This window comes from Myotis daubentonii, chromosome 15 (assembly GCF_963259705.1).
Source record: "Myotis daubentonii chromosome 15, mMyoDau2.1, whole genome shotgun sequence".
NCBI lineage: Eukaryota > Metazoa > Chordata > Mammalia > Chiroptera > Vespertilionidae > Myotis > Myotis daubentonii.
The window spans coordinates 7128890-7155893 of record NC_081854.1 but is presented as its reverse complement, the minus strand read 5'-3'; the positions used below and the strand labels follow the sequence as shown (position 1 = coordinate 7155893).

General features: G+C 54.7%; 1 protein-coding gene across 1 annotated transcript; it reads right to left on the bottom strand.

Moving 5' to 3' along the window:
* Window positions 1-12755: 12755 nt before the first annotated feature.
* On the bottom strand, window positions 12756-24525 carry LOC132216601 (kallikrein-5-like). The gene is made up of 6 exons (XM_059665895.1): window positions 24362-24525; window positions 24098-24175; window positions 20290-20569; window positions 18860-19116; window positions 17772-17905; window positions 12756-13177 (listed from the first exon to the last, which is right to left on the bottom strand). Exons 2-6 carry the CDS (start codon window positions 24168-24170, stop codon window positions 13022-13024), a joined length of 900 nt encoding a protein of 299 aa, XP_059521878.1. The 5' UTR covers window positions 24171-24175; window positions 24362-24525; the 3' UTR covers window positions 12756-13021.
* Window positions 24526-27004: the final 2479 nt, after the last annotated feature.

Below are 27004 nucleotides of genomic sequence, written 5' to 3'. Positions count from 1 at the left end.
CTTAGATTCCTCCATTAATATTTTACTGCTAGAGGCCCGGTGCACGAAATTCGTGCATGGGGGCGAGGGGTGGTCCCTCAGCCCAGCCTGCACCCTCTCTCAATCCGGGACACCTTGGGGGATGTCCGACTTCGGGATCAGGCCTAAACCGGCATTTGGACATCCCTCTCGCAATCCGGGATGCTGACTCCTAACCACTCGCCTGCCTGATTGCCCCTAACCCCTCTGCCTTGGCCCCCGTTGCCACGGCTCCGTCTGCAAGGATGTCCAGAATGACGTTCGGAAGGTCATTCGGCTGACCGGTCTAATTAGCATATTACGCTTTTATTATTATAGATACTTGCTTTATCCTTCCATCCATCCATCTTATTATTAGTATTTATTCCTCACCCAAGAATATATTTTCATTAATTTTCAGAGAGAGAGAGGAAGAAAGAGAGAGAGAGAGAAACATCGACCACTGTCTCCTGCCTATTGACTCCGCATCTCTGGGCATGTGCCCTGACCGGGAATTGAACCCACAACTTGTGTGTGTGTGTGTGTGTGTGTGTGTGTGTGTGTGTGTACAGGACGACGCACAACCGACTGAGCCACACAGGCCAGGGCACAGTTTGTTCCTTTTAACTGCCGAGGACTCGGCCTCATTTGGATACAGCACCTTCTGTGTATCCTGTCTCCTGTCGGTGGATGCCGGGGCGACTGCAGGTAAAGCTGCTACGAACATCTGTGCGAAGGTCTGTCCATGTCTCTTGGAGAAACACCTACAGGCGGGGCTGCCGGGCACGGATTCTGTTCAGTGTTCCAAGCGACCGTTTCCCAAAGCGGCTATGCCACGCGGGGCTCCCGTCGGCACCGTGTGGGAACACTGGGGGCTCTACATCCCTGCTGCCTTTCGGAGCTTGGGAGCTGAGATTTTATTTTTTATTTTTATTTTTTGCCAACCAGGTGGGTGGGAAGTGGCATCTGACTGTGTGCTTTTAAGCGGCATTTCTCTCAAGACTAACGATATTGAGCGTGTCCTGATTGAACAGTCCTCGACCTCCTGTTGTAAAGTAGACCTGTGTTTAACTCCTCCCTCCAGACCCGTGGTTCTCAACCTTCTGGCCCTTTCAATACAGTTCCTCATGTGGTGACCCACAACCATAAGATGATTTTCGTTGCTACGTCATCACTGTCATGTTGCTACTGTGACGAATCGTCATGTCTATATCTGATATGCAGGAGGGTCTTAGGCGACCCCTGTGAAAGGGTTGTCCGACCGCCAAAGGGGTCGCGACCCCCAGGTTGAGAACCGCTGCTCCAGAGGCAAAGGGCCTTGAGATAGTCTATTTGCCCTCGTCTACGGTACACAGAAGAGCAGCCTTCTCACGGGTCTGAGTCTCCGAGGGAGACTGTAACAAAGCAAAGCAGACGGGGTGGCTTACAACAACAGACACTTAGCCCTGGCTGGGGTGCTCAGTGGTTAGAGCATCGGCCTGTGCCACGAAGAACTGGGGTTCGATTCCCACTCTCGGGCGTGTACCTGGGTTACAGTTCACTCCCCGCCCCTGGTCAGGGTGTGAGCGGGAGGCAACCAGTTGATGTGTCTCTCTCACATCAATGTTCCTCTCTCCCTCTCCCCACCTCCTCCTCCCTTCCGTTCTCTCTGAAAAGCAATGGGAAAAGATATCCTGGGGTGAGGAGTAGCAACGACAAAATGAACACACAAAACAAAACAACCACTCCCTTTCCCCAGACATCGATCCTCTCACAGCTCAGGAGCCCGACGTCCACAAATCAAGGTGTGGGCAGGCCGACTGCCTCCCGGCCTCTTCCCTATCCTCTCCCGGCTTCCCCTGGTGGCCGGCCGACAGGGCATCCCTCAGCGGCGCCTCTCCGATCTCTGTCTCCGTCTCCACATGGCATCTCCCCGCGTGTCTGCCTTCACATCATCTTCCCTCTTCTTTTGTATTAAAATATATATTTTATTGATTTCAGAGAGGAAGGGAGAGGGGGAGATAGAAACATCCATGATGAGAGAGAATCATTGATCAGCTGCCTCCTGCACGTCCTCACTGGGAATTGAACCCGCAACCCGGGCGGGTGCCCCGACCGGGAATCGCAACGTGACCTCCTGGTGCATAGGTCGACGCTCAACCACTGAGCCAGACCAGCCAGACAGTCTTCCCTCTTCTTCTTTTTTTAAAATTTATTGATTTGTTTTTTACAGAGAGGAAGGGAGAGGGATAGAGAGTTAGAAACATCAATGAGAGAGAAACATCCATCAGCTGCCTCCTGCACACCCCCTACTGGGGATGTGCCCGCAACCAAGGTACATGTCCTTGACCGGAATCGAACCTGGGACCCTTCAGTCCGCAGGCCGACGCTCTATCCACTGAGCCAAACCAGCCAGGGCTCTTCCCTCCTCTTACAAATCACCAGGCATACTAGATTCAGGGCCCACCCTACTCCAGGGCGACCGCTTTGCGCCTAATTCCATCTGCAAGGACTCTATTTCCAAATAAGGTCACATTCTGAGGTCGGGGTGGTGGGGTTTGGACCTCAACATCCCTTTTTGGGGGACACAGCCCGCCCCCTACATTATGCCCAGCTCCTCCTGAAGGCGGTAGGACGTCTCTCAGCACCACCCCCGGGGCAGGTGCTGTGCACCAGGGGGAATTGCCATTTCCAGGGGGGAGAGGCCAGGAAACAGCGCCCAAAGGGAGCCTGGGAACCGGCGGCCACCCCGCGGCTCGCCGCGCCCACGGCTTTCCCAGGGCAGTTCTTCCCCGGGCCTCACGGGGGCGCCCGAGAGCAAACGCTGGGTTTCAGCGCCTGGCTTTTAACATTGCCCTCTGCCAGGGGGGTGCCCTCTGCCAGGGGGGCGCATCGCAAGGTTGACAGTGCACACAGGGCCCTAGCTGGCTTGGCTCAGTGGATAGAGCGTCGGCCTGCGGACTGAAGGGTCCTGGGTTCGATTCCGGCCAAGGGCACATGCCTGAGTTGCGGAGGCAACCGATCAATGATTCTCTCTCATCGTTGAAGTTTCTATCTGTCTCTCCTTCTCCCTTCCTCTCCGAAACCAATAAAGAAATATATTTTTTAAAAAAAGAAAAAAAAGCAAGTGCACACACGATTACACACACACACACACACACACACACACACACACACACACACACCCCGCACAGAAAGTGCACACAAACCACAGGCGTCTCTTGTTAAAATGCAACTCCTGACTCAGTGGGTTTGAGGAGGAGCCGAAAATGTTCGCTTTTAACAAGTTCCCAGAGGGGCCCCGGGCTAGGGCCTAGGGGTGGGGGGCTGGGGCGAGGGGAGGCTGTGGAAGTGCAGGGAGGGTGAGGTTAAGAACCCTTCTTCATCCTGGACTGCCCCCCTTACAGCTGTCACCACAGGAGCTCTCTCTCTCTCTCTCTCTCTCTCTCTCTTCCTCTCTCTCTCTCTCTCTCCCCCCCCTCCCCCTACCTCTCTCTCTCTCTCTCCCTCTTCCTCTCCATTTCCCAAGTCCTTCAGAAGCTTTTTCTATGGTTCTGTTTCAGTATCTCTCACTATTTTTATCTTTTTAAAAAAAATAAGTATCTTGCCGTGACTGGTTTGGCTCAGTGGATAGAGCGTCGGCCTGCGGACTGAAAGGTCCCAGGTTCGATTCCGGTCAAGGGCATGTACCTTGGTTGCGGGCACATCCCCAGTGGGAGGTGTGCAGGAGGCAGCTGATTGATGTTTCTCTCTCATCGATGTTTCTAACTCTCTATTCCTCTCCCTTCCTCTCTGTAAAAAAATCAATAAAACATATTTTTAAAAATATATTTTTTAAATTGATTTCAGAGAGAAAGGAAGAGGGAGAGAAACATCAATCATGAGAGAGAATCACCAATGGGCTGCCTCGTGCGCGCCCGCCACTGAGGATCCAGCCCAGAACCCCGGGCGTGTGTCCTGACCAGGAATCAAACCGTGACCTCCCGGTTCATAGGTGGATGCTCAACCACAGAGCCACGCGGCCGGACTCGTTCACTCTTTTTAAAGCTCCCCAAAGTGCACGTTCTCTCTCTGCCTCCCTCCTTTTAAATCGGAGTCTGCCTTCAAACCACTCCTAGCCTCTCTTCCTTTAATGCTCTGCCTCTCTCTTCCCTCCTCCAGCCCCCGTCCCTGTCCCCCTCCCTGTCCTCCCTCTCTCCCTCCAACCGCCACCGCCCTCTCTCCCTTCGCCCTGGGTCCTCATGCGCTTCTGTTGGCCCCAGTGCATTGTGGCATCCGGCGTCGGCTCAGGACTCCTACTCATGTTTTAAAAAATATATGTTTTTATTGATTTTTTAGAGAGAGAGGAAGGGAGGGAGAGAAATAGAACCATCAATGAGAGAGAATCATTGATCAGCTGCTTCCTGCTCAGCCCCCATAGGGGATCGATCCCACAACCTGGGCATGTGCCCTGACCGGGACTCAAACCCGTGACCTATTGGTGCATGGAACCACGCTCAACCACTGAGCAACACGGGCCGGGCAGGACTCCTACTCTCTCTCTTTTAAAAAAAATATTTTTATTTATTTCAGAGAGGAAGAGAGAGAGAGAGAGAGAGAGAGAGAGAGAGAGAGAGAGAGAGAGAGAGAGAAACATTAATGATGAGAGAGAATCATTGATGGGCTGCCTCCTGCATGCCCGCCACTGGGGGGTCGAGCCCACAACCTGGGCCTGTGCCCTGACCGGGAATTGAACTGTGACCTCCTGGTTCATAGGTCGACGCTTAACCACTGAGCACCCCGGCTGGGCAGGACTTCTGCTCTCTGGATTCACATCCCGGCTCTGCCCTGTGCCAGCTTTCCTGCAGAAATGGAGCCAAATCCACCCGACCTCGCTGCCCCCAGCCTCCCGACTGGCCGAGAGCCTGCTGGTTGAGAGCTGGCGGGCCTGGGAGCTGGCTGCGGGAGGTGTCTGGCCCTCAGTCGCGGCCGCTGTCCTCCTTATTGTCCCGATTGCTAATACAAGGGGACCCAGAGCCGGCCGCCCTGCAGCCAACAATTAGATGCTTATCTGGCGTGTGGAATGCATGTGGGCAATACGCCCACTCACAAAACCGGGCCACTCCCTGACCCGGGTTTCTGGCTGGGACCAACCACCGCAACAGCGAGGACACGGGGTGGAGGACACCCAGTTTTCTGAGTCACACCCCAGGCGTGACATTTACCACCCTCAGCCGTGGCCTCTCTCAGATCTCAGAGCCAATTCTGTGCATTTCAGGGCGGGGGTCAGGGGGCTGGGGAGTGGGGTTCGAAATCAAGTGAGAATCCGCCACAGCTGGGTTAGAGCAAGTGTTCATTGAATAAGTCAGGGACATAAAATAGTGCCAGAAGGTGGCCACAGGGACCGGCAAGGCACAGCACACACACACACACACACACACACACACACACACACACACACACACACACACACACAGCTTCCCTAACCCTGCATGGGGGCCCACAGTCCTTGCAAAGTGTGGCTTGACAATTTTACAATCTTATGGCTTTTTTTCTTTTTTAAAAAATTGATTTTAGAGAGGGAGGAAGGGAGAGAGAGAGAGAGAGAGAGAGAGGGAGAGAAACAGATGTGAGAGATACATCGACTGGTTGCCTCCTGCATGCACCGACTAGGGTTAGAGCCAGGAATTGAACCCACGACCTCCTGGGGCACGGAGGATGCTCCAGCACTGCCCCTAGGAATATAATAGTGTGAGGCATGCCTGCAATTTTAAGTTTTCCAGTAGCAACATTTTTAAAATATATTTTTATTGATTTCAGAGAGGAAGGAAGAGGGAGAGATAGAAGCCTCATTGCTCGGCTGCCTCCTGCACGCCCCCTACTGGGGACCGAGCCTGCAACAAGAGCATGTGCCCTTGGCCCGAATCGAACCCAAGACCCTTTGGTCTGAAGGCCGATGCTCTATCCACTGAGCCAAACCGGCTAGGGCTAAGTCTCTTTGCACACAGTGCTGTGTGTTTAAGACCCATCCATGTTGCTCTGATCATGCACCTGCCCCACTGAACCGAACCCCACGGTGACGCCCACACGCTTACCCCGCAAGCCCCACGGGGACCGAACAGGAGGGCTGGCAGCTCCCAGCCTCCACAAAGCACAGGCCAGGCACATCCCCCAACACGTTTCCTTGTGGGTGTGGCAGAGGCTCCTTGGGATGTAGAGCCAGGAGAGAGACTGAGTCACAGGGTGTGAGTCGTCATTTAAGTTGATGAAATAGCGCCAGATCCTTCCTCGGAACTGGAGGCAGCACACTCATCTGGGCAGCACATAAACATCCTTAAACACTAGAGGCCCAGTGCACGAATTCGTGCACCAGTGGGGTCCCTCCGCCTGGCCTGCGGGATGGGGCTGAAACCGGCTCTCCACCATCCCCCGAGGGGTCCCAGATTGCGAGAGGGCGCAGACCAGGCCGAGGGACCCCACTGGTGCATGACTGGTGCTGGGGAGGGATGCGGGAGGTTGGCCAGCGGGGAGGGACCGAGGGAGGGCTCCAGGGCGTGTCTGGCCCATCTCAGTCAGCCCCCATCAGCCAGACCCCAGCAGCAAGCTGACCTATGAGTCAGAATGTCTGCCACCTGGTGGTCAGTGTACGTAATAGCGAGTGGTTGAGTGGCCTTAGCATATCACTAGCGTATTACACTTTGATTGGTCGAACGGGCGACCGGACGACCAGACACTTAGCGTATTAGACTTTTATTATATAGGATTCCTTTCTGTTGTTGTTGTTAATCCTCACCTGAGGATATTTTTTCCCATTGATTTTTAGAGAGAATGGAAGGGAGGGAGGGAGGAAGGGAGAGAGAGAGAGAGAGAGAGAGAGAGAGAGAGAGACGGGAGCATGGCATGTGCCCTGACCGGGGTTTGGGATGGAACCTGCAACCCAGGTACATGCCCTTGACCAGGAATCCAATTAGAGACCCTTCAGTCCACAGGCGGATGCCCTAACCCAGGGGTGGGCAAACTTTTTGACTCGAGGGCCACAATGGGTTCTTAAACTGGACCAGAGGGCCGGAACAAAAGCATGGATGGAGTGTTTGTGTGAACTAATATAAATTCAAAGTAAACATCATTACATAAAAGGGTACGGTCTTTTTTTTCAATAGTTTTATTCATTTCAAACGGGCCGGATCTGGCCCGCGGGCCGTAGTTTGTCCACGGCTGCTCTAACCACTGAGCAGCACTGGCCAGGGTGCACCCAAACATTCTAACACCTGCGTACCCCCGACACTCTCCAACCTTAGCATTTCCTCCAGCCTCATTGGTGCAGACCGATAGCTCCTCATCGCTTCAATGGCCATCACCCTGATAACGAACGAGTGTGCACCCCGCCTCACGCGCGTGTTAGCTTTCGGAGTTCTGCTGGTGCCCACCGCCTGTTTGTGCCCTCTACCCACTTCCCCACAAGGGGGTCCACCTTTTTTCTTTTTCATCCACAGGTGCTTCTTGCATCTCGTAGGTCCTAGTCCCTCGCCCATTTTCACGCGACAGACAACTTCTCCTACTCTGACAAATGCCCGTGAACGGTTCCTTTCCCCCCAATGCTTAATTTTTCAATTTTACTTTTGTCGTTGACAGTATTACCGACGTCTCCTCTGGTCACCCCTGTGTCCCCCTTCACCCAGCCCCTGGCCACACCCCCGGCCTTCCCCACACTATTGTCTGTAGAGGCATATAACATTTTTGGTTAATCTTTTCCTGTCCCTCCCCCCCCCCACGCCCCCCCTCCCCCATTTCCACTGAGATCTGTCAGCCCTTTCCATGGATCCACGCCTTTGGGCCTATTTTGTTTGTCCGTTTATTTTGTTCATTAGGTGCCACATGTGAGTGAGACCACGTGATACTTGTCTTTCTCTGACTGGCTTGTTTCATTTAGCGTAAGAACTCCAGGTCCCTCCATGCTGTTTCCAAGGGGAAGAGATCCTTCCTTTTTTATGGCTGCGTAGTATTCCCTGGTGTACGTGTACCGCAGCTGTTCTATCCACTCAGCTACGGGTGGGCACTTGGGCTGTTTCCAGATCTTAGCGGTTCTAAATTACGCTGCTATGAACACACTGTATGCGGGAAACGTGTTTACACGTTTTACGTATGTATACGTCCTACCAGTGTAGTAGAGTGTGGGACACGTATTAATACGTTTCTTATAGACTAGCGGTAGAATGCGGGTAACGTGTAAATACGTAAAGTTATCGTAATTTTACTGAACGTTGCCATTTGCGCCAAAAATTAGCAAAAATGGCCCGCGCCACCTGTTAGCGCGTGATAAAAACTTACCCGTAAACAATGTGTGAACATAGGGGTGCATATATTTTTCCTGATTGGTGTTTGGGTTTCTTAGGATATAGTCCCAGAAATATATGGGTCAAATGGCAGTTCCATTATATAGATATAGATATAGATATAGATATAGATATAGATATAGATATAGATATAGATATAGATATAGATATAGATATAGATATAGATATAGATATATATAGATAGATAGATAGATATAGATAGATATAGATATAGATATAGATATAGATATAGATATAGATATAGATATAGGTATAGATATAGATATATTACAGAGAGGAAGGGAGAGGGAGAGTTAGAAACATCGGTGAGAGAGAAACATCAATCAGCTGCCTCCTGCACACTCCCTACTGGGTATGTGCCCTGACCGGATTCGAACCTGCCACCTTTTCTCGGTGCACACACAGGATGACGCTCCAACCAGTGGAGCCACCCGGCCAGGGCCTGCTCCCCTCTGTATCACCGATCCAGCTGTCTGTCCTGGCATTCGAACCACACTTTTTCTTTTTTTAGATCCGTGAGTCGTGCTTTGCAGCACGTCTTCACATCTCGTGGGGCAAGAAGCGCGTGTCTTGCACCACCGCAGCCCTGTTTTCTACCAGTTGCATCACCCGTGCAGGAAACACACCGATCCTCCCCACCCTTCGCAGAGTCTGTTCCCGGGGCCTCCGTCCCCTCCGGCTTCCCGGGCCGGCCTCCGTCCTGGAGAAGACACACGCGGGGGGAGGAAGTCAGACCTCCCCAGGACCCCGGAAACCCAGTTTCCCCACCTTCTCCTCCGCATCAGCCCTGAAAGCCAACGGCCGGCCGTAGCCAGATCCTTGAGGTTTGGCTCCATTTCCAGCCCAGGTGCTTAGTAAAGCAAGCCGCCCAAAGCGCGGGCTTCCTCTTACTTCCTGTGGTGCCAACCTTTTTTTTTTTTTTTTTTTCGCTTGTTTTGTGAATCCTCACCTGAGGATATTTCTCCATTGATTTTTAGAGAGAGTGGGAGAGAGGGAAAGACAGAGAGAAACATCGATGTGAGAGAGACACATTGGTTGGTTGCCTCCTGCACATGCCCTGACAGGGGCCCAGGCCGGGGAAGAGCCTGCAACCAAGGTACGTGCCCTTGACCGGGATCGAACCCGGGACCCTTTGGTCTGCAGGCTGACGCTCTATCCACTGAGCCAACCTGGGTAGAGCCTGTGTGGTCCCGTCTTTATCCTGTGGCTGTCGTCTTCAGGATGCAAGATGCTTGGCCCAGCCCTGACCAGTTTGGCTCAGTGGATTGAGCGTCGGCCTGCGGGCTGAAGGGTCGCAGGTTCGATTCCGGTCAAGGGCATGTACCTTGGTTGCGGGCGCATCCCCAGTAGGAGGTGTGCAGGAGGCAGCTAATCGATATTTCTCTCTCATCGGTGGTTCTAACTCTCTATCCCTCTCCCTTCCTTTCCGTAAAAAATCAATAAAAATACGTTTTAAAAAAAAGATGCTTGGCCCACATCTGGGCACCCACATTCTGGGTGAGAAGAAGGGGGAGGTCCAAGCATAGGCCCTCCCTTTTCTCAGCAAAACAAAAACTCCCCAGGAAAACCCAGCCGCTAGGTTCCAGCTTATAGCTCACGGCTGAGAACCAGCTCAGGTGGCAGCCCAGGTGTGTGTGGGGGGAGGGGGGGTGGGGGGTGGAAGGCTGGGGGGAGGGTCTTTATCTGGGTCACGGGCCACCTGGAGGAACAGTTGGCCTCAGGGGGCAATGCATTGGGACAGAATGATAACTGCACCTCAATTTTGCCCGGCTTGCCCTGTGCTGAGTCGGACTCGGCCACCACCCTCGGCCTCCTGGCTCACAGGCCTCCCTCCCCATATCCCACTCGCCCTTCAGCCTAAGGCCGACCCGTGTGCGTCTGGGCTCTGCCATCAGGAGGAAGAAGCAGAGAGACGGAGCAGAGAGTCAAGCTCACTGCTTCTCCCCATTTACGATTTCACAAGAGAACCTAATGCATTCGTTCCCTTACACCCGTGGTCGGCAAACTGCTGCTCGCGAGCCACATGCGGCTCTTTGGGCCCTTCAGTGTGGCTCTTCCACAAAATACCACGTGCGGGCGCACACGTACAGTGCGATTGAAACTTCGTGGCCCATGCACAGAAGTCGGTATTTTGTGGAAGAGCCACACTCAAGGGGCCAAAGAGCCGCATGTGGCTCACGAGCCGCAGTTTGCCGACCACTGCCCTACACTCTTCTTATTTTTTTTTTTTAATTTTTGTTGATTTCAGAGAGGCAGGGAGAGGGCTAGAGAGACAGAAACATCGATGATGAGAGAGAATCATGGATCGGCTGCCTCCAGCACGCCCCACACTGGGGATCGAGCCGGTGACCTGGGCACATGCCCCGACTGGGAATGGAACTCTGACCTCCTGGTTCATACATAGGTCGACGCTCAACCACTGAGCCACGCCGGCCGGCCGGCCGGGCTATCTCCCACCCTCTTCATCGTAATTTTAGCAAATGATCCACCAGCACATTACCTTTAAAAGGGCCAGGTTCACCATACACATTGTTAAGCCAATCGGAGGGCATTTACACAACCGTGATGAGGTGAGATGTCTTTCAACTATAGACAAGAACCTGGAGGAGCCACACAGATGGAATATTGAACGGAACAAATGTGTGTGACTTTTTAAAATTTAAATCGTCACCTGAGGATACGTTTTATCAATTTTTAGAGGGAGGGAGAGAGGGAGAAACATCGGTGTGAGAGAGACACCTCCATCAGCTGCCTCCTGTATGTGCCCCGACTGGGGATCAAACCCACAGCCTAGGAACGTGCCCCGATCTCGGGAATCGAACCTGCGACCTTTCGGGTGTGTGGGATGATGCTCCAACCAACTGAGCCACCCGGCCAGGGCTGCGGTGTGATTATATTTATGTAAATGTATGATATTCCTGTAAACCCATCTAGACACACACATTTCTAGTTCTTCATGCAGAACGTAGCTAAACTGGTTTTGTTTGTTCAGGCCGGTCTCTGTGTTTGCCTTTGACAGGGACACGCCCAGCCTGTCCTCACCTCTGACCCTCCGCCCTTGTCCTCCTCTCGGCCTGGAACCCCAGGCCCCCAGACAACCAGCGGGGTTGTCAGGTGTCACCCTGCAGGTCTCAGAGCAAATGCCACCCGCTAGGGTCCCAGGGCTGCTGTGACAGGTGAGCACACGGCTAGAGGCTTCAGACAACACATGTTTATTCTCGTACAGCTCTCAGGGTCGGACTTCCCACATGGCGACAGTCAAGACTTTGGGAGGCAGCTGGGGGCCTGGGGGGCTGGCGGGGTGGGGGGGAGGGGGAGTTCATTGCCGCCTGCACTCCCAGGCCCCGGCTCTGCCTTCATCCAAACCAGCTCTTAGCATCATGGAATCTCTCATTCTGACCCCCGCGCCCTCCTTTGAGGATCCCTGGGATTACAATGGTCCCACCCAGAGAACCCAGGACAATACTTCTATCTCAAGACCCTTCACATAATCACACCCGCAAAGTCCCTTTGCCCAACATGGTCACGTATTCACAGGTTCCAGGGTTTAGAGGGTTTAGGACATGACCATCTATAATAATAAAAGCATAATATGCTAATTAGGCCGGACAGCTGAACAACCTCCCAGACATCATTCCGGACAAAGCTCCTGCAGTGGGGGCCAAGGCAGAGGTGGTTAGGGGTGATCAGACAGGCAGACGAGTGGTTGGGGGAAATCAGGCAGGCAGGCAAGAAGTTGGGGTGGTCAGACAGGCAGGCGAGTGGTTAAGGGTGATCAGGCAGGCAGATGAGTGGTTAGGGGCATCCAGGCAGGCAGGTGAGCAGTTAGGGGTGATGAGGCAGGCAGACAAGTGGTTAGGGGTGATGAGTCAGGCAGGCAGGCGAGCAGTTAGGAGCCAGCGGTCCCGGATTGTGAGAGGAATATCTGACTGCCGGTTTAGGCCAGATCTCCTGTGGGATGGGGCCTAAACTGGCAGTCGGACATCCCCCGAGGGGTCCTGGACTGTGAGAGGGTGCAGGCGGGGCTGAGGGACCCTCCCCCCCCACGCAGTGCACAAATTTCGTGCACTGGGCCTCTCGTCTAATATAAACAGCCCCCTCCCCACAACCTCCCTCCCTTTCCTCGTGCCCCGTTCTCATTTGATTTGGGTCATTTAATCGCAATCCTGTCTAATGTGTTTGTCGGTCTCCTGATTCTCTGCCTTATTTGCCTGGAGCGTGAGCTCCAAGGGGCAGGAATTTTTTTTTCTGTGTTTTGCCCATTGAGGTGTCCCCAGCCCCTGGGACAGCTCCTGGCACCCGACGGTCACACACTCGCTCAATATTGGGAAGAACATGGGAAGCAGCTGGAGTGGACCCGTGTCTTCATCGGAAATACCCTCCCAGAGCCAGTCCCGTGGTAGGGAGGGGCTGCCCTGCCCGGGGTCCAGGGAGTGCGGGGGCGAGAAGACCACACACAGAGTCCACTTCTCCTTGGATGCTTTATTTCTGGCCTTTGGAGGACATGCCCCCGGGAGCCAACTGCAGAGATGGGACTGGTCCACTGTCAGGGGAAGGGAGGCCCTGGAAACTCGGGGGGCTGGACGTTCCATCCTCAGCATCCGCGGGAAGCAGTGGCGGGGGGTGGGGGTTCTGGAAGGAGTGTCAGGTCCCTGCACCGGTGAGGGCATGCAGGGGGTGGGGGTCTCCTGCACACCGGAGCCTGGGATGACTCATGAGTTGGCCCGTATGGTGTCCCGGATCCACTTGGTGAACATGCAGAGGTTGGTGTAGACCCCGGGCTTGTCGGGCTGAGCACAGGGGAAGTCCCCCCAGGACACCAGGCCCTGTAGGGTGCCGTTGCAGATCACGGGGCCCCCGGAATCACCCTGTGGGGAGAAAGGGAGGCACAGAGAGAAGCAGAGACGTGGGGAGGTGGGGAGAGGGAGACACAGGTGAGGGAGGGGTGGAGCACCAAGAGAGACACACAGAGATGGGAAAACATGGATAGACGAAGGGACGCGGAGAGAGACAGAGAGAGAGAGAGAATGTTAACAGTCCACCCTACACCCGTCTTCTGTCCCTCCCGACCCAACCCCACCCTCTCCACTGTCTGTCTCTCCCGTTGCATCTCTCGCTGTTTCCCTCCTCTCGTGTGTCTCCGGCCGGACACTCCTTTCTCTCCCTTCCTCGCCCTTGACCCTCCCCTGACACCAATGCTACTTGTACTGAGCCTTTGCTGAGAGGCAAATCTCAGTCCTTGGAAGACAGTTTCTCAACCCGTTGACACTGGGGCCCGGGAATTCCTCGCCGTGAGAGGCTGTCCTGGGTGTCGTAAGAGGTTTAGCGGCATCCTTGGCCTCTACCCACGAGAACCCAGCAGTTTCCCCCCTTTCTCTCCCCCCTAAGTCCCCTGACAATCAAAAATATCTCCAGGCATTGCCATATGTCCCCCGGGCGGTGCAGAATCACCCCCGGCCCTGGCCCCGTTAAAAACCGTGAATAAAAAGGGGGGCTCCCTGGCGAGTCTGACGAGCTCAGCAACTGAAAGCAACCAACCACACAGATGTCCTGATCATAAAAAAGAAAAACGCTCATCGAGTGGGCTGTTGCCGGACGGCATATCCTATGTGACAGGTTTGCCCTTTACCTTGAGCCAGCCCTGTCCATGGGTTTTGTGCATCTGGAATAACAAAACCTTAACTATCCGACGAGCTCCTCTCCAGGGCTGCAGGATAAATGCTTGGGTACTGGGAGGAGGGGACCCCAACACTCCCCATTGTTAGCTCTCACCCGCATAGCTTGGTAACCATGTATATTCACGGTTAACTATCCTGCATCCACATGTAAAAGAAACATACATCTCCCCATGTTACTTTGCATCCAATCCTAGAGAACCCCCTAGCCCCCCAGCCTCTTTCACCCACCACCCATGGATATCATGCAACCTTCCTTACCTCTTCTGCATTGATGCTCATCTCTCTATATAAAAGCCTAATATGCTAATTGTCCCTCCGACCATCTGACCAGTTGCTATTACATGCACTGATCACCAGGGGGCAGACGCTCTGACTGGTAGGTTAGCTTGCTGCTGGGCGAGATGGGCCAGACACACCCTGGAGCCCTCCTGCGGTCCCTCTCTGGCCCCAGTCGTGCACCGGTGGGGGCCCTCGGCCTGGCCTGCACCCTCTCGCAATCCGGGACCCCTCGGGGGATGTCAGAGAGCTGGTTTCGGCCCGATCCCCGCAGGCCAGGCCAAGGGACCCCCCCACCGGTGCACAAATCCGTGCACCGGGCCTCGAGTAATAAAATAAACCACCAGCCGGCCATCCCCTGGACCATGGTCTCAATCTTTTGAGATTTTGCTCTGGGGTCTGGCTCAAATAAACTCTTTAAAACCTTTCTTGAGGTCTGGGTCCTCTTTCGCGGACAGACCTGCCCCCTTGGACTCATTTGGGTGGCCGAGCCTGGAATGACCCTCCTATAATAATACTCGCCACTCTTCACTGCCTTTTCTTATGGACGCGCTTACAAATTATGAATGCGTCCACAGAGCCTGGGGTCGATGCAAAGAAAGCCTGAGGCCTGGCCTCTTTCCCTACCAGCAGAGGCGGAAGAGCTTCGCTCCCCTGACCTCTAGGTTTCAGCTCTCTGGCGGCTTAATTTGTCTCATGCTTTTTGGCTTAATATCCCCGTCAGTGCGCTGAGCCGCGGCTCCTGGCCTGTAACGTAGAGCCAATAATAATAATGAGCTAAATGAGCCAATCGGCTGACTAAGTGAGCCACTTAGGCAATTAGCCGCTCCCATTAGTATATTATTCCTGTTCATATTGTTGTTGTTATTTCTTGCTTTGAGTGGCCAAGCCCGCACCCTGGTATGAAAAACCAACTTGTCGTCTGCAAAAACCCCAACAAAACAGCCAAACCAAACCAAACAACCCCCCCCCCCCCCGCCCGGAAAAAAAAAACACACAACAAACCAAACCAAACCAAAACAACAAAACACAAGGCACCAAGCTTGGCCAAAATGGTCTAAAAGGCTGGCATTCAAACTGGATGTGTTTTCTTCTGATAACCCCCACCCCCACCCCTCTAAGCAGAGGTGCGTGCTTCTACTGTTAGGTGGGAACAGAACTGAAATTGGAGACCTGGGAAGCTGTTGCAATGGTGAGGTTTGTTAAGTTGGGGGGAGCGGGGGGGGGGGGCGGTGGTTAAGAGCTTGATAATGTCCATTCCACTAGAACCCTTGGGGGCCTGAGTACAGGGGAAGGACCCTGATTGCTGTATCAGTTTAATTTTAATGTCTATCATCTGCAATAGATGTAGTTTCCATGAGAACACAGAGAAACTCTGTGTTGGGGATCAAGAAATATTGTTGGACACTGACCCCCCCCCAGCCATCTCTCCAGCCTCAACTCCTACTTGGTCCCCGTTACTCCCCCAGACACGGTCCCCAAACACACTGGCTTCTTTCTGTTCTTGGAATCAGCTGAACTCCTCTCTGCCTCAGGGCCTTTGCACATGCTTTACTCGCCCTTTAACCTTTGCAAGGCTGGCTCCTTGGTGTCATTCAGTCCCTGCTCATATGCCACCTCTTCCGGGAGGCCCTCCCAAGCACCATTGTGAATGCTGCCCCCATCACTTGCTATCATAGAGCTATGTTTTAGTCTCTGCATAGCCCTTACCAGTCCCTGAAATGACTCTATGTATGCCATCTCTTGGGCCATTTTTAAAAACCTTTTTGCTCCTCTAGCCCTTTCAACAACTTTGGTATCAATCTTATATATTAAACATTATTTTTAAAATATATAATTTTATTGACTTTTTTTTAGAGAGGATGGGAGGAGGAAAGAGAGAAATATCAAACATCGACTGGCTGCCTCCTGTGAGGCCCCCATGGGGGATTGAGCCCCCAACCCGGGCATGCGCCCTGACGGGGAATTGAACCGGCAACCTTTCAGTGCACAGGATGAGGCCCAACCAACTGAGCCACACCGGCCAGGGCTCACATTCTTCTTCTAGCATGGGTTTCTCTTTTCCTTCTTCAAGACATCTTACTAGCATTTGTTGAAAAAACCTTCATGCTACACATTTTGTGGGAACAAGACACTTATCTGCCGTCTGCTTGAAATTTGCCCTAAAAGACAGGCTACACTGTGATGTGGGTCACGGGAAGGGGGCCCCTTGAGGTCTGAATGCTTTGTGCGGTGCACAACCATACAAAGCAGCCTTCACCTCTCCCTCTAGATCTGTGCTGTCCTACACAGGAGCCACTCGCCACCCGGGGCTGGTGAGCGCGTGAACCGTGGCTAGCCCACCTTTGCGGTCAGTGTAGAAATTCGTGCACACTGGCTGTCCTGGCTGGGTGGCTCAGGTGGTTGGAGCACTGTCCTGTACACCAAAAGGTGGTGGGCACATACCTAGGTTGCAGGTTCAATCCCCAGTCGGGAGGCACATGGGAGGCAACCAATGGATGTTTCTCTCTTTCTCTCTCTCCCTTACTCTCTCTCTAAAAATCAATAAAAGCATTCCCTCAGGTGAGGGTTAAAAAAAATTACACACTGTCTGTCTTTCAAAGACTTAGAATTGAAAAAAAAAGAATGTAAAATAATTTATTTTACAATTGATTTATATTAATTACACTAGAGACCCGGTGCACGAATAGGGTTCCTTGGCCTGGCCTGTGCCCTCTTGCAATCTGGGACCCTTCGGGGGATGTCAGAGAGCCGGGTTCGGCCCAATCCCTGCAGGCCAGGCTGAGGGACCCCACTGGTGCACGAATCCATGCACTGGGCCTCTAGTTTGCATATAAGATCTTTGGTTAATCTCTTCCCACCCTCCTCCTTCCCCCCTTCCCTCTGAGATTCATCAGTCTGTTGCATGTTTCCATGCCTGTGAGCTGAGCGTCTGCCCCCTAGTGGTCAGTGTACGTCATAGCTACCGGTTGAACGGTCAAATGGTCACTTAGGCTTTTATATATAGAGATTGTGAAATTAATTAAGACACATTGGGTTAAATATAACATATTATTAAGATAGTTAATTTCACCTAATTTCTTTTTTACTTTAAAAAAATGTTGCTAGCCCTAGCTGGTTTGGCTCAGTGGCTAGAACGCCGGCCTGCGGACTGAAGGGTCCCCGGTTTGATTCCAGTCAAGGGCACATGCCTGTGTTGCAGGCTCCATCCCCAGTAGGGGGCATGCAAGAGGCAGCCAATCAATGATTCTCTCTCATCATTGCTGTTTCTATCTCTCCCTCCCCCTCCCTTCCTCTCTGAAATCAATAAAAATATATTTTAAAAATGTTGCTACTGGAAAACTTAAAATTACAGGCATGCCTCACACCATTATATTCCTATGGGCTGTGAGAACCGGGGTCCTGGCGGATTTGGTCGTGGCTGGCTGCTCAGCGCTGAGCCAGGTCCCAGGTCGCACAGGTGGCACTCCGCGTGGACTGCTGGGCGAACGGACATCTCAGCTCTTACCTGGCAGGAGTCTCTGCCCGCCTCGTCGCCGGCGCAGAACATGGTTTTGTCGATCTGGTGCGGGTAGGCCTCCTGGCACCGTTCGTGGTTCAGCACCGTGATGTTCAGGCACTGGAGGACCTTGGGGAAGTTCACTGCCGAACAGAGACGGGCAGAGTGGGACCACCGTGAGCGTGAGCGGGGGGAGAGACGGGGCGGGGCAGAGTGCTCAGACAGACACAGGGAGAAGGCGGACATGCGTGAGCACCGGAGGGACCCGGAGCCCTGGCTGGTGCGGCTGGAGCGACAACCTGGGCACGGAAGGGTCCTGGGTTGGGTTCCAGGCCAAGGGTATGTGCCTGGGTTGCAGGTTCTCTCCCCACCCCCTGTTGAGGCAACCGATCGATGTCTCTCTCTCTCTCTCTCTCTCTCTCTCATCCATGAAGAGAATATCCACACACACACACACACACACACTCACACACACACTCACACACTCTCACTCACACACCCACACACACACTCTCACACACACACACACACTCTCACACACACACACTCACACACACACATTCACACACACACTCACACTCACACACACACTCTCACACACACACCCACACACACACTCACACACACACACTCACACACACACTCTCACACACACACACTCTCATACACACACACTTTCATACACACACTCTCTCACACACACACTCACACACTTGCACACACACTCGCACACACACACACTCACACACACTCTCATATACACACACTCACACACACTCTCATACACACACACACACTCTCACACACTCTCACACACACACTCGCACACACTCTCATACACACAATCACACACACTCGCACACACTCTCATACACACACACTCACACACACTCTCATACACACACTCACACACTCACACACTCGCACACACACACACACTCACACACACTCTCATGCACACACTCATACACTCACACACTCGCACACACTCGCGCACACACACACTCACACACACTCTCATACACACACTCATACACTCACACACTCGCACACACACTCGCGCACACGCACACACACACAGGGACCTGGACACTCACCCTGGGGGCTGCTGGTTGTCCCCCAGCCAGACACCAAGCAGCTGGTGCCAACGGCTGGACAGTGGGAGGAGATGTTGATGGGCTTGATGTTCTGCGTCTCCATGACTTTTCGGTTCAGTTTGACGAGCATCAGGTCGTTGGTGTGGCCGGGGTGGGAGAAGCCGGGGTGGGGGATGGATTTGACCCCTCGGAGCAGCTGCTGCCCTTGTTCATACACGGGCGACAGGAAGCGGTGGCCGAGACGGATTTTGAAAATTCTGAGGAAGACGCTGCAGATCACCACCAGCCCCGACCCCCAGCCCCATATCCAATGCCCACCGCAGCCGCAAACCTGGTCCCAACCCCAACCCACCGTTATCCTCAACCCAGCCCAACGCCATCATCATCTCCATCCTCTTGCCTGTCCCCACCCCAGCCGCATCTCCAACTCAGCCCCACCCCCTCCCCACTCCCACCTGAAACCTTTCCCCACACAGAAACCAAACATGCATCCCTAACCCCAAACCTAACCATCCCCACCTTCAAGCCAACCAACTCCAACCCCACCCATAACCCTAATCCCAAGCCCATCCTCAATCCCCCATCTACTCCCCATAGCAACTTCACCCCAACGCCATCCCAATAGCCACCCTTTCGACTCTAGACCCAACCACAATTCCATCCCCAACCCAAACCATCAGCAGATACATGCCCTTCCCCATTCCCAACCTCAAGCCCAACTCGAACCCCATCCCTAAATCCCTTACCCACCCCAAGCCATCAACCTATGCATTCCTACCTCCAAATCCAACCCATCCTTAACTCCATCCCCACCCACAACCCTCTCCCCAACTTAACCCTGTCCCCACCCCACTCTTTCCCCCAACTCCATTCTTTTTAAATAAATAAATAAATATATTTTTATTGATGCCCGGACGGTGTAGCTCAGTGGTTGAGCATAGACCCCTGAACCAGGAGGTCACGGTTCGATTCCTGGTTAGGGTACATGCCCGGGTTGCGGTCTCAATCCCCAGTAGGGGTCATATCAATAAAAATCAATAAAATATATTTATTATTTTTTAAAATTATTATTATTTTCTTTTATTGATTTCCGAGCTGAAGGGGGAGGGAGAGAGCAATAGACACATCAATGATGAGAGAGAATCACTGATCAGCTGCCTCCTGCACGCCACCCATTGGGGTGGGAGCCCACAACCCGGGCAGGTGCCCTTGATGGGAATCGAACCTGGGACCCTTCAGTCCTGGGTAGGCCGGGGCTCTACCCACTGAGCCATCCCGGCTAGGGCTCCAACTCCATCCTCAATCCCATCCCCAAATCTACCTCCTCGTGTTCCCTGGGCCACGACCCATCTCCCCCAGCCCTTGGCCTCCAGGCCGCCTCCCCCCCCCCCCCCCGCCTCCCCCACCCGGTTGGGTGAGGTCCCACTCACTTCTTCCGACAGTGGGCGGCCGTGAGCAGCCACTGCCGGTCCACCAGCACCGCCCCGCAGTAGAGCTGGTTGGGTTTCAGCAGCAGCGCAGCCTGCCAGGGCTGGGCGTGCTCCGGGCAGTCTGTCCCGTTGATGATGCGGCTGCTGCTGTCGTTCTCCCGGGTGCCCAGAGGGGTGCCCTCTCTGGTCCCGGCTCCGGCTCCGAGGTCCCGGGCGCCCCCAGAGGCCCCGGAGGCAGGGGCGTGGTTGCAGGCTGCACCCGCATTTGCAAGAACAGGCTCTGGGTGCAGGACACAGGAGGGAAGGGGCTCAGAGGTGGAGCTGGGACTCAGAGGCGGGGAGGGTCTGGGACCAGCCCGAGGAGTCGGATTTCTGAAGGGCGCTCATGGGTGGTGGGGGGTGAGGGGTGGGGGGGTGGACAGTGGGGCCAGGAGTTTAGGGGCGGGGCCAGGGGTCTAGAGCTGGAGCCGCTGGGAAGGAGCGAGGCTTAGAGTTAAAGGGCAGGGTCCATCCAGGCTCAGGTGGTGACGAGATCCCAGGGGTGGTCAGAGGTCAGTGGGTGGGGCCGGGAGGGTCAAGCTGGACACCCTTCAGGGGTGGGGCCAAGGGTCAGGGGGTGCAGCCTGGGGTGCTCAGGGGGTGCAGCCTGTGGCTGGGGCTTTAGGGGTGGGGCCTGGTTTCGAGGAGTGTGGCCAGGCCTCAGGGAATGGGGTCAGGGCTGGAGGCGGCCCAGCCTGGGTGTGGGCGGGGCTTGGGACCCCCCTGGGTGGGGCCCAGGCCAGGGTCACCTGGGCAGTCCAGCTACAGAGAGCCGGGCACTGGGGAGCGGAGGTGGGGCTGGGCTCTAGGAATTGAGGCCCGACGTGAAGCGGGGAGTCCTAGAGGCTGACAGGGTGGGCACAACCCAGGGCCCCGCCTGTGGGTGCAGCCTGCACTGAGGGGCGGCTGAGTGAGGAAAAGGGTCAGGGTCAGGGTGCTCAGAGGGGCCCAGCAGAACCGAACCGGGAAGCAAGCTCAACCTGGGGAGCCCCGTGGAGGGGAGAGCAGAGCTGGTTCTGACACAAGGCGCCTCCTGAATGCTCCTCCCCCCACAAACCCACAGACACGACCCCCCACCCCATCACCGGCCCCCATAGCTCATCAGTTCATGCTCTTGCTGACCACCCAGAGCAGAGAAGCTTCATGCACACACCCCAGGAAACACCCCCCCAGGAAACACGCACACACACCCCAGGAAACAACCCCCCCCAGGAAACACATGCACACCCCAGGAAACACCCCCCCCAGGAAACACACCCCCCCCAGGAAACACCCCCCCAGGAAACACCCCCCCAGGAAACACACCCCCCCAGGAAACACACCCCCCCAGGAAACACCCCCCCAGGAAACACCCCCCCCAGGAAACACCCCCCCCAGGAAACACGCACACCCCCAGGAAACACGCACACACACCCCAGGAAACACCCCCCCCCAGGAAACACATGCACACCCCAGGAAACACCCCCCCCAGGAAACACATGCACACCCCAGGAAACACCCCCCCAGGAAACACCCCCCCCCAGGAAACACACCCCCCCCAGGAAACACCCCCCCCCCAGGAAACACGCACCCCCCAGGAAACACACACACACCCAGGAACACACACACACACACACCAGGAAACACGCACACAGCAGCTGTCACAGACAAGCGCACACGCATCGCCTCCAGTGCACACTGCCCAGGCGCACACCCTGGGGGAGGCCTACCTGCTCTCACACCCACAGTGTCTCAGTGACACGCCTGCATACCTCACGTGCACGCATGTGCAGTCCATGCACACAGGCATGTTAGTGCCGTGGCACGCCGGCACCATCCGCCTTCACACACCCACTGTCTCAGAGGGAGGGCAGCTCCACATCGAGCTGCACTGGTGCACATACGGCCCCACACAAACACACAGTCACCTACAATCCCCCGCACAAACACACAGTCACATACAATCACCCACATAAACACACAGTCACATTCAATCACCCACAGAAACACGCAGTCACATTCAATCACCTGCACAAACACAGTCACATTCAATCACCCGCACAAACACAGTCACATACACTCACCCGGACAAACACGTAGTCACACACAGTCACATACAATCACCCGCACAAACACATAGTCACACACAGTCACATACAATCACCCGCACAAACACATAGTCACACACAGTCACATACAATCACCGGCACAAACACGTAGTCACACACAGTCACATACAGTCATCTGCTCAGTCACATACAATCACCCGCACAAACACAGTCACTTACACTCACCCGCACAAACAAGTAGTCACACACAGTCACATACACTCACCCGCACAAACACGCAGTCACCTGCAATCCCCTGCACAAACACGCAGTCACCTGCAATCCCCCGCACAAACACGCAGTCACATACACTCTCCCGCACAGACACGCAGTCACATACAATCCCCCGCACAAACACACAGTCACATACAATCCGCCGCACAAACACGCAGTCACCTGCAATCACCCGCACAAACAAGCAGTCACCTGCAATCCCCTGCACAAACACGCAGTCACATACACTCATCCGCACAAACACACAGTCACATTCAATCCGCCGCACAAACACGCAGTCACCTGCAATCCCCCGCACAAACACGCAGTCACATACACTCACCCGCACAAACACACAGTCACATACACTCATCCGCACAAACACACAGTCACATACAATCCGCCGCACAAACACGCAGTCACCTGCAATCACCCGCACAAACAAGCAGTCACCTGCAATCCCCCGCACAAACACACAGTCACAATCCGCCGCACAAACACGCAGTCACCTGCAATCCCCCGCACAAACACGCAGTCACATACACTCTCCCGCACAGACACGCAGTCACATACAATCCCCCGCACAAACACACAGTCACATACAATCCGCCGCACAAACACGCAGTCACCTGCAATCACCCGCACAAACAAGCAGTCACCTGCAATCCCCTGCACAAACACGCAGTCACATACAATCCCCGCACAAACACGCAGTCACATACACTCACCTGCACAAACACACAGTCACATACAATCCGCCGCACAAACACGCAGTCACCTGCTATCCCCGCACAAACACGCAGTCACCTGCAATCACCCGCACAAACACGCAGTCACATACAATCCCCGCACAAACACACAGTCACATACAATCCGCCGCACAAACACGCAGTCACCTGCTATCCCCGCACAAACACGCAGTCACCTGCAATCACCCGCACAAACACGCAGTCACATACAATCCCCGCACAAACACACAGTCACATACAATCCGCCGCACAAACACACAGTCACATACACTCACCCGCACAAACACACAGTCACATACAATCCGCCGCACAAACACGCAGTCACCTGCTATCCCCGCACAAACACGCAGTCACCTGCAATCACCCGCACAAACACGCAGTCACATACAATCCCCGCACAAACACACAGTCACATACACTCACCCGCACAAACACGCAGTCACATACAATCCCCGCACAAACACGCAGTCACCTGCAATCACCCGCGCGCAGGGCCTCACGCCGTCCAGCGGGCCTCAGTGGAGCCACACAGCCTTGCACCCGCCCCAGGCACACAGTCAGATATGGACGTGGACTCACACTCGCCCGGACCAGGCGCGGGTCCGAGCAGCTCCCCCTTCCCGTCCCCCCCTCCCCGACAGGCGGTCCCAGGCCACAGAGCGCCCTCCGCCCTCGGGCACAGCAGCCCGCACGCACGCAGCACGCAGCACCTCTGCTTACCTGTCACCCGCAGAAGGAGAGCTGTGAGCAGGGCACCGACCATCCACGTCCAGGGCGGTCCTGTCCCAGCCATGGTCCCTGCACCCGGCGGGGGGACAGAGAGCGGGAGGCCAAGTGACGACGGGAACCCCTCTCCTTCCTCCCCTCCCCCGGGTCCCAGGGCGGAGAGGGGCCCGGGGACACTGCCCGCCTGGGAACCGACCCTGCAGTCGGGGCCGGGAGGGAGGACAGAGAGAGCTGCCCCCTCCCCTCCCCCGGCCTCACCTGCACGTCCCCCCGGTAGGGGGTGGGGAGCCCGCTCCCTGCTCAGCGCAGACGTCTGGGGCCCGCGCCGTCCCGCCGCCGCCTCCTCCCCGGCGCCCGGCACCCCGTCTGGGTTATAACCACCCACGGCCGCCCGGGGCGCATTCCCGGGCAGTGAGGCGCCCTGGCGGGTCTTAGCAATCACTCCTCTCGCCTCCCCCCACTTCCGCCCCCAGAGCACCCCCCCACCCAGTCCCCAAAGCCACTCCCTGCCTCCTGGCCTCGGGATGGGGAGGGGTCTGCGCTCAGGGCGCGCGGCTCCGCCCCAGGCTTTTCCCGGCTCCCCCCCCCCCCCCCCCCCCCCCCCGCCTGCTCTCACCTCCTGTCACCCTTCCAGCCCTCGTCTCTCCCTCTTGGCTTCCCTCCGAATCTGAGTCTCTTTCGGGATAAGGTGTCCACAGAGTACCACTTTTTGCCTCTCTCTCTCTCTCTCTCTCTCTCTCTCTCTCTCTCTCTCTCTCTCAATCTCGGTCTCTCTGTGTCTCAACGTGTCTGTTCCTCCCTCCCTCCCTCGCCTCTGTGGCTCCACATCTTGCCCTTGTTCTGCGTCTCCACGATCCTCTCTCTTTTGAATGCTTCGGAGCACTTTGCTTGTCAAATACCCCCTGCAATTCTTCTTTATTTTCTTAAATGGCTTTATGGAGGGATGACTGGGGCGCAAGACACCGTCCGAACTTCACGCATACAGTTTCCTGAGCTGTGAGGCACGCAAGCCCAACCACGGCCACGATCATATCCGCGTCCCTTCCTGTGTCTCTGATTCCTGGCCAATCTCTCTCCACCTCTGGGTTTCTGTGTCTTTCCTCCCCTGTGCTCAATCCTCCTCAGCCTCTCTCTGAGTCTCTCTCTCTCTCTCTCTCTCTCTCTCTCTCTCTCTCTCTCTCTCTGGCTTTCTGTCCCTTGGGCTCCTTATCCTTGCATTTTGGGTCCAGAAAACTCAGGCCACTTTGCCAAGACACCCCACAACCCCTTCTCTTGCGGCACCCTGGTGCTATGGAGCAGGGAGCAGAAAGGGGCCAGGATCCAGACCCCCTCTCCCCTGCCCCCCCCCCCCCACAGGTGCGGTGGCTCAGCTGCACAGCCAGGCGTGGGTGAGAAAGTTGGGCAGGGCCACCTGAGGCTGAGGGGGTGGGTGGCTCCTGGCCCTTTGAGAAATGGGGCACTGGGTGGGGAACCCTAAAGGTGACTTGTCCCTCCCTGGTCCTGGGCCATCTGGGGCTGCCTCTCCTGACCTCTTCTCCATCCGGTCTTTCTGGGTGCCCCCGACTCTGTGCAAACATCTCTCACTGTGACTCCTCCAGGTCTCTGTCCCCACGAGGAAGTAAGAGCCACACACTCATTCAGCACGTACATGCTGAGCACCTACTGTGCGCCAGGCTCATCTACCCAAGAACAAATGGACACAGGTGCTGGCCTGGTGGAGGTCACATGCCTTGAAGGGAAACCACAGCTGTCTCCCTCACTCTGTCCCAAGGGGGGTCTTAGAGCCCTTTAGGCTGGCTTAGTGCACAGGGGGAAATATGAAAAATAAAATTCTGAGGTGTATTTGGACTATTACATGCATTAAAGTGACACACCCACAACCTAGCCCTTTCTTAGTTTTTTAAGCTGAGCTTGCAAACCTTTTCATTCTAGATATATCTTTATAAAAATATATATATATTTTTATTGATTTCAGAGAGGAAGGAAGAAAGAGAGAGAGATAGAAACATCAATGATGAGAGAGAATCATTGATCGGCTGCCTCCTGTGCACCCCACACTGGGGACCGAGCCCGCAACCCAGGCATGTGCCCTGACCAGGAATGGAACCCTGACTTCCAGGGTCATAGGTCGACGCTCAACCACTGAGCCACACCAGCCTATATATGTTTTAACACATTTTAAAAAGCGTCACCTGAGGAAATGTTTTTCATCGATTTTTAGAGAGAGAGGAAGAGAGAGAGAGAGAGAAACACTGATCTCTGCCTCCCGTACTCGCCCTGAACCGGACATGAAACCCGCATCCTTTTGTTGTACTGGATGGCACTCCAACCAACTGAGCCACCGGCCAGGGTTTAACACACTTCTGTGAGTTCTTTATAATAACGCTTGGTCTAATTTACAAACGAAGTATCTTCACACATATCAAACTACAATTTTTTATTTTATTGATTTTTTTACAGAGAGGAAGGGAGAGGGTTAGAGAGAGAAACATTGATCAGCTGCCTCCCACACACCCCATACTGGGGATGTGCCTGCAACCAAGGTACATGCCCTTGACCGGAATTGAACCTGGGACCCTTCAGTCCGCAGGCCCACACTCTATCCCAGGGGTGGGCAAACTTTTTGACTCTAGGGCCACAATGGGTTCTTAAACTGGACCCGAGGGCCGGAACAAAAGCATGGATGGAGTGTTTGTGTGAACTAATATAAATTCAAAGTAAACATCATTACATAAAAGGGTACGGTCTTTTTTTTTTTTTAGTTTTATTCATTTCAAATGGGCCGGATCCGGCCCGCGGGCCGTAGTTTGCCCACGGGCTGCTCTATCCACTGAGCCAAACCGGTTAGGGCTCAAACTACATTTCTGAAACCAGCACATTCGGTCTCTTCCGGACGTCCTT

Coding starts and splice junctions, on each gene's coding strand:
- LOC132216601 (XM_059665895.1), bottom strand. CDS start 24,170: ATGGCTGGGACAGGACCGCCCTGGACGTGGATGGTCGGTGCCCTGCTC. Junction 17,906..18,859: donor GACAACCAGCAGCCCCCAGG/GTGAGTGTCCAG, acceptor TCTGTTCGGCAG/TGAACTTCCCCAAGGTCCTC. Junction 13,178..17,771: donor CGGGCAGAGACTCCTGCCAG/GTAAGAGCTGAG, acceptor TTCTCCCCACAG/GGTGATTCCGGGGGCCCCGT.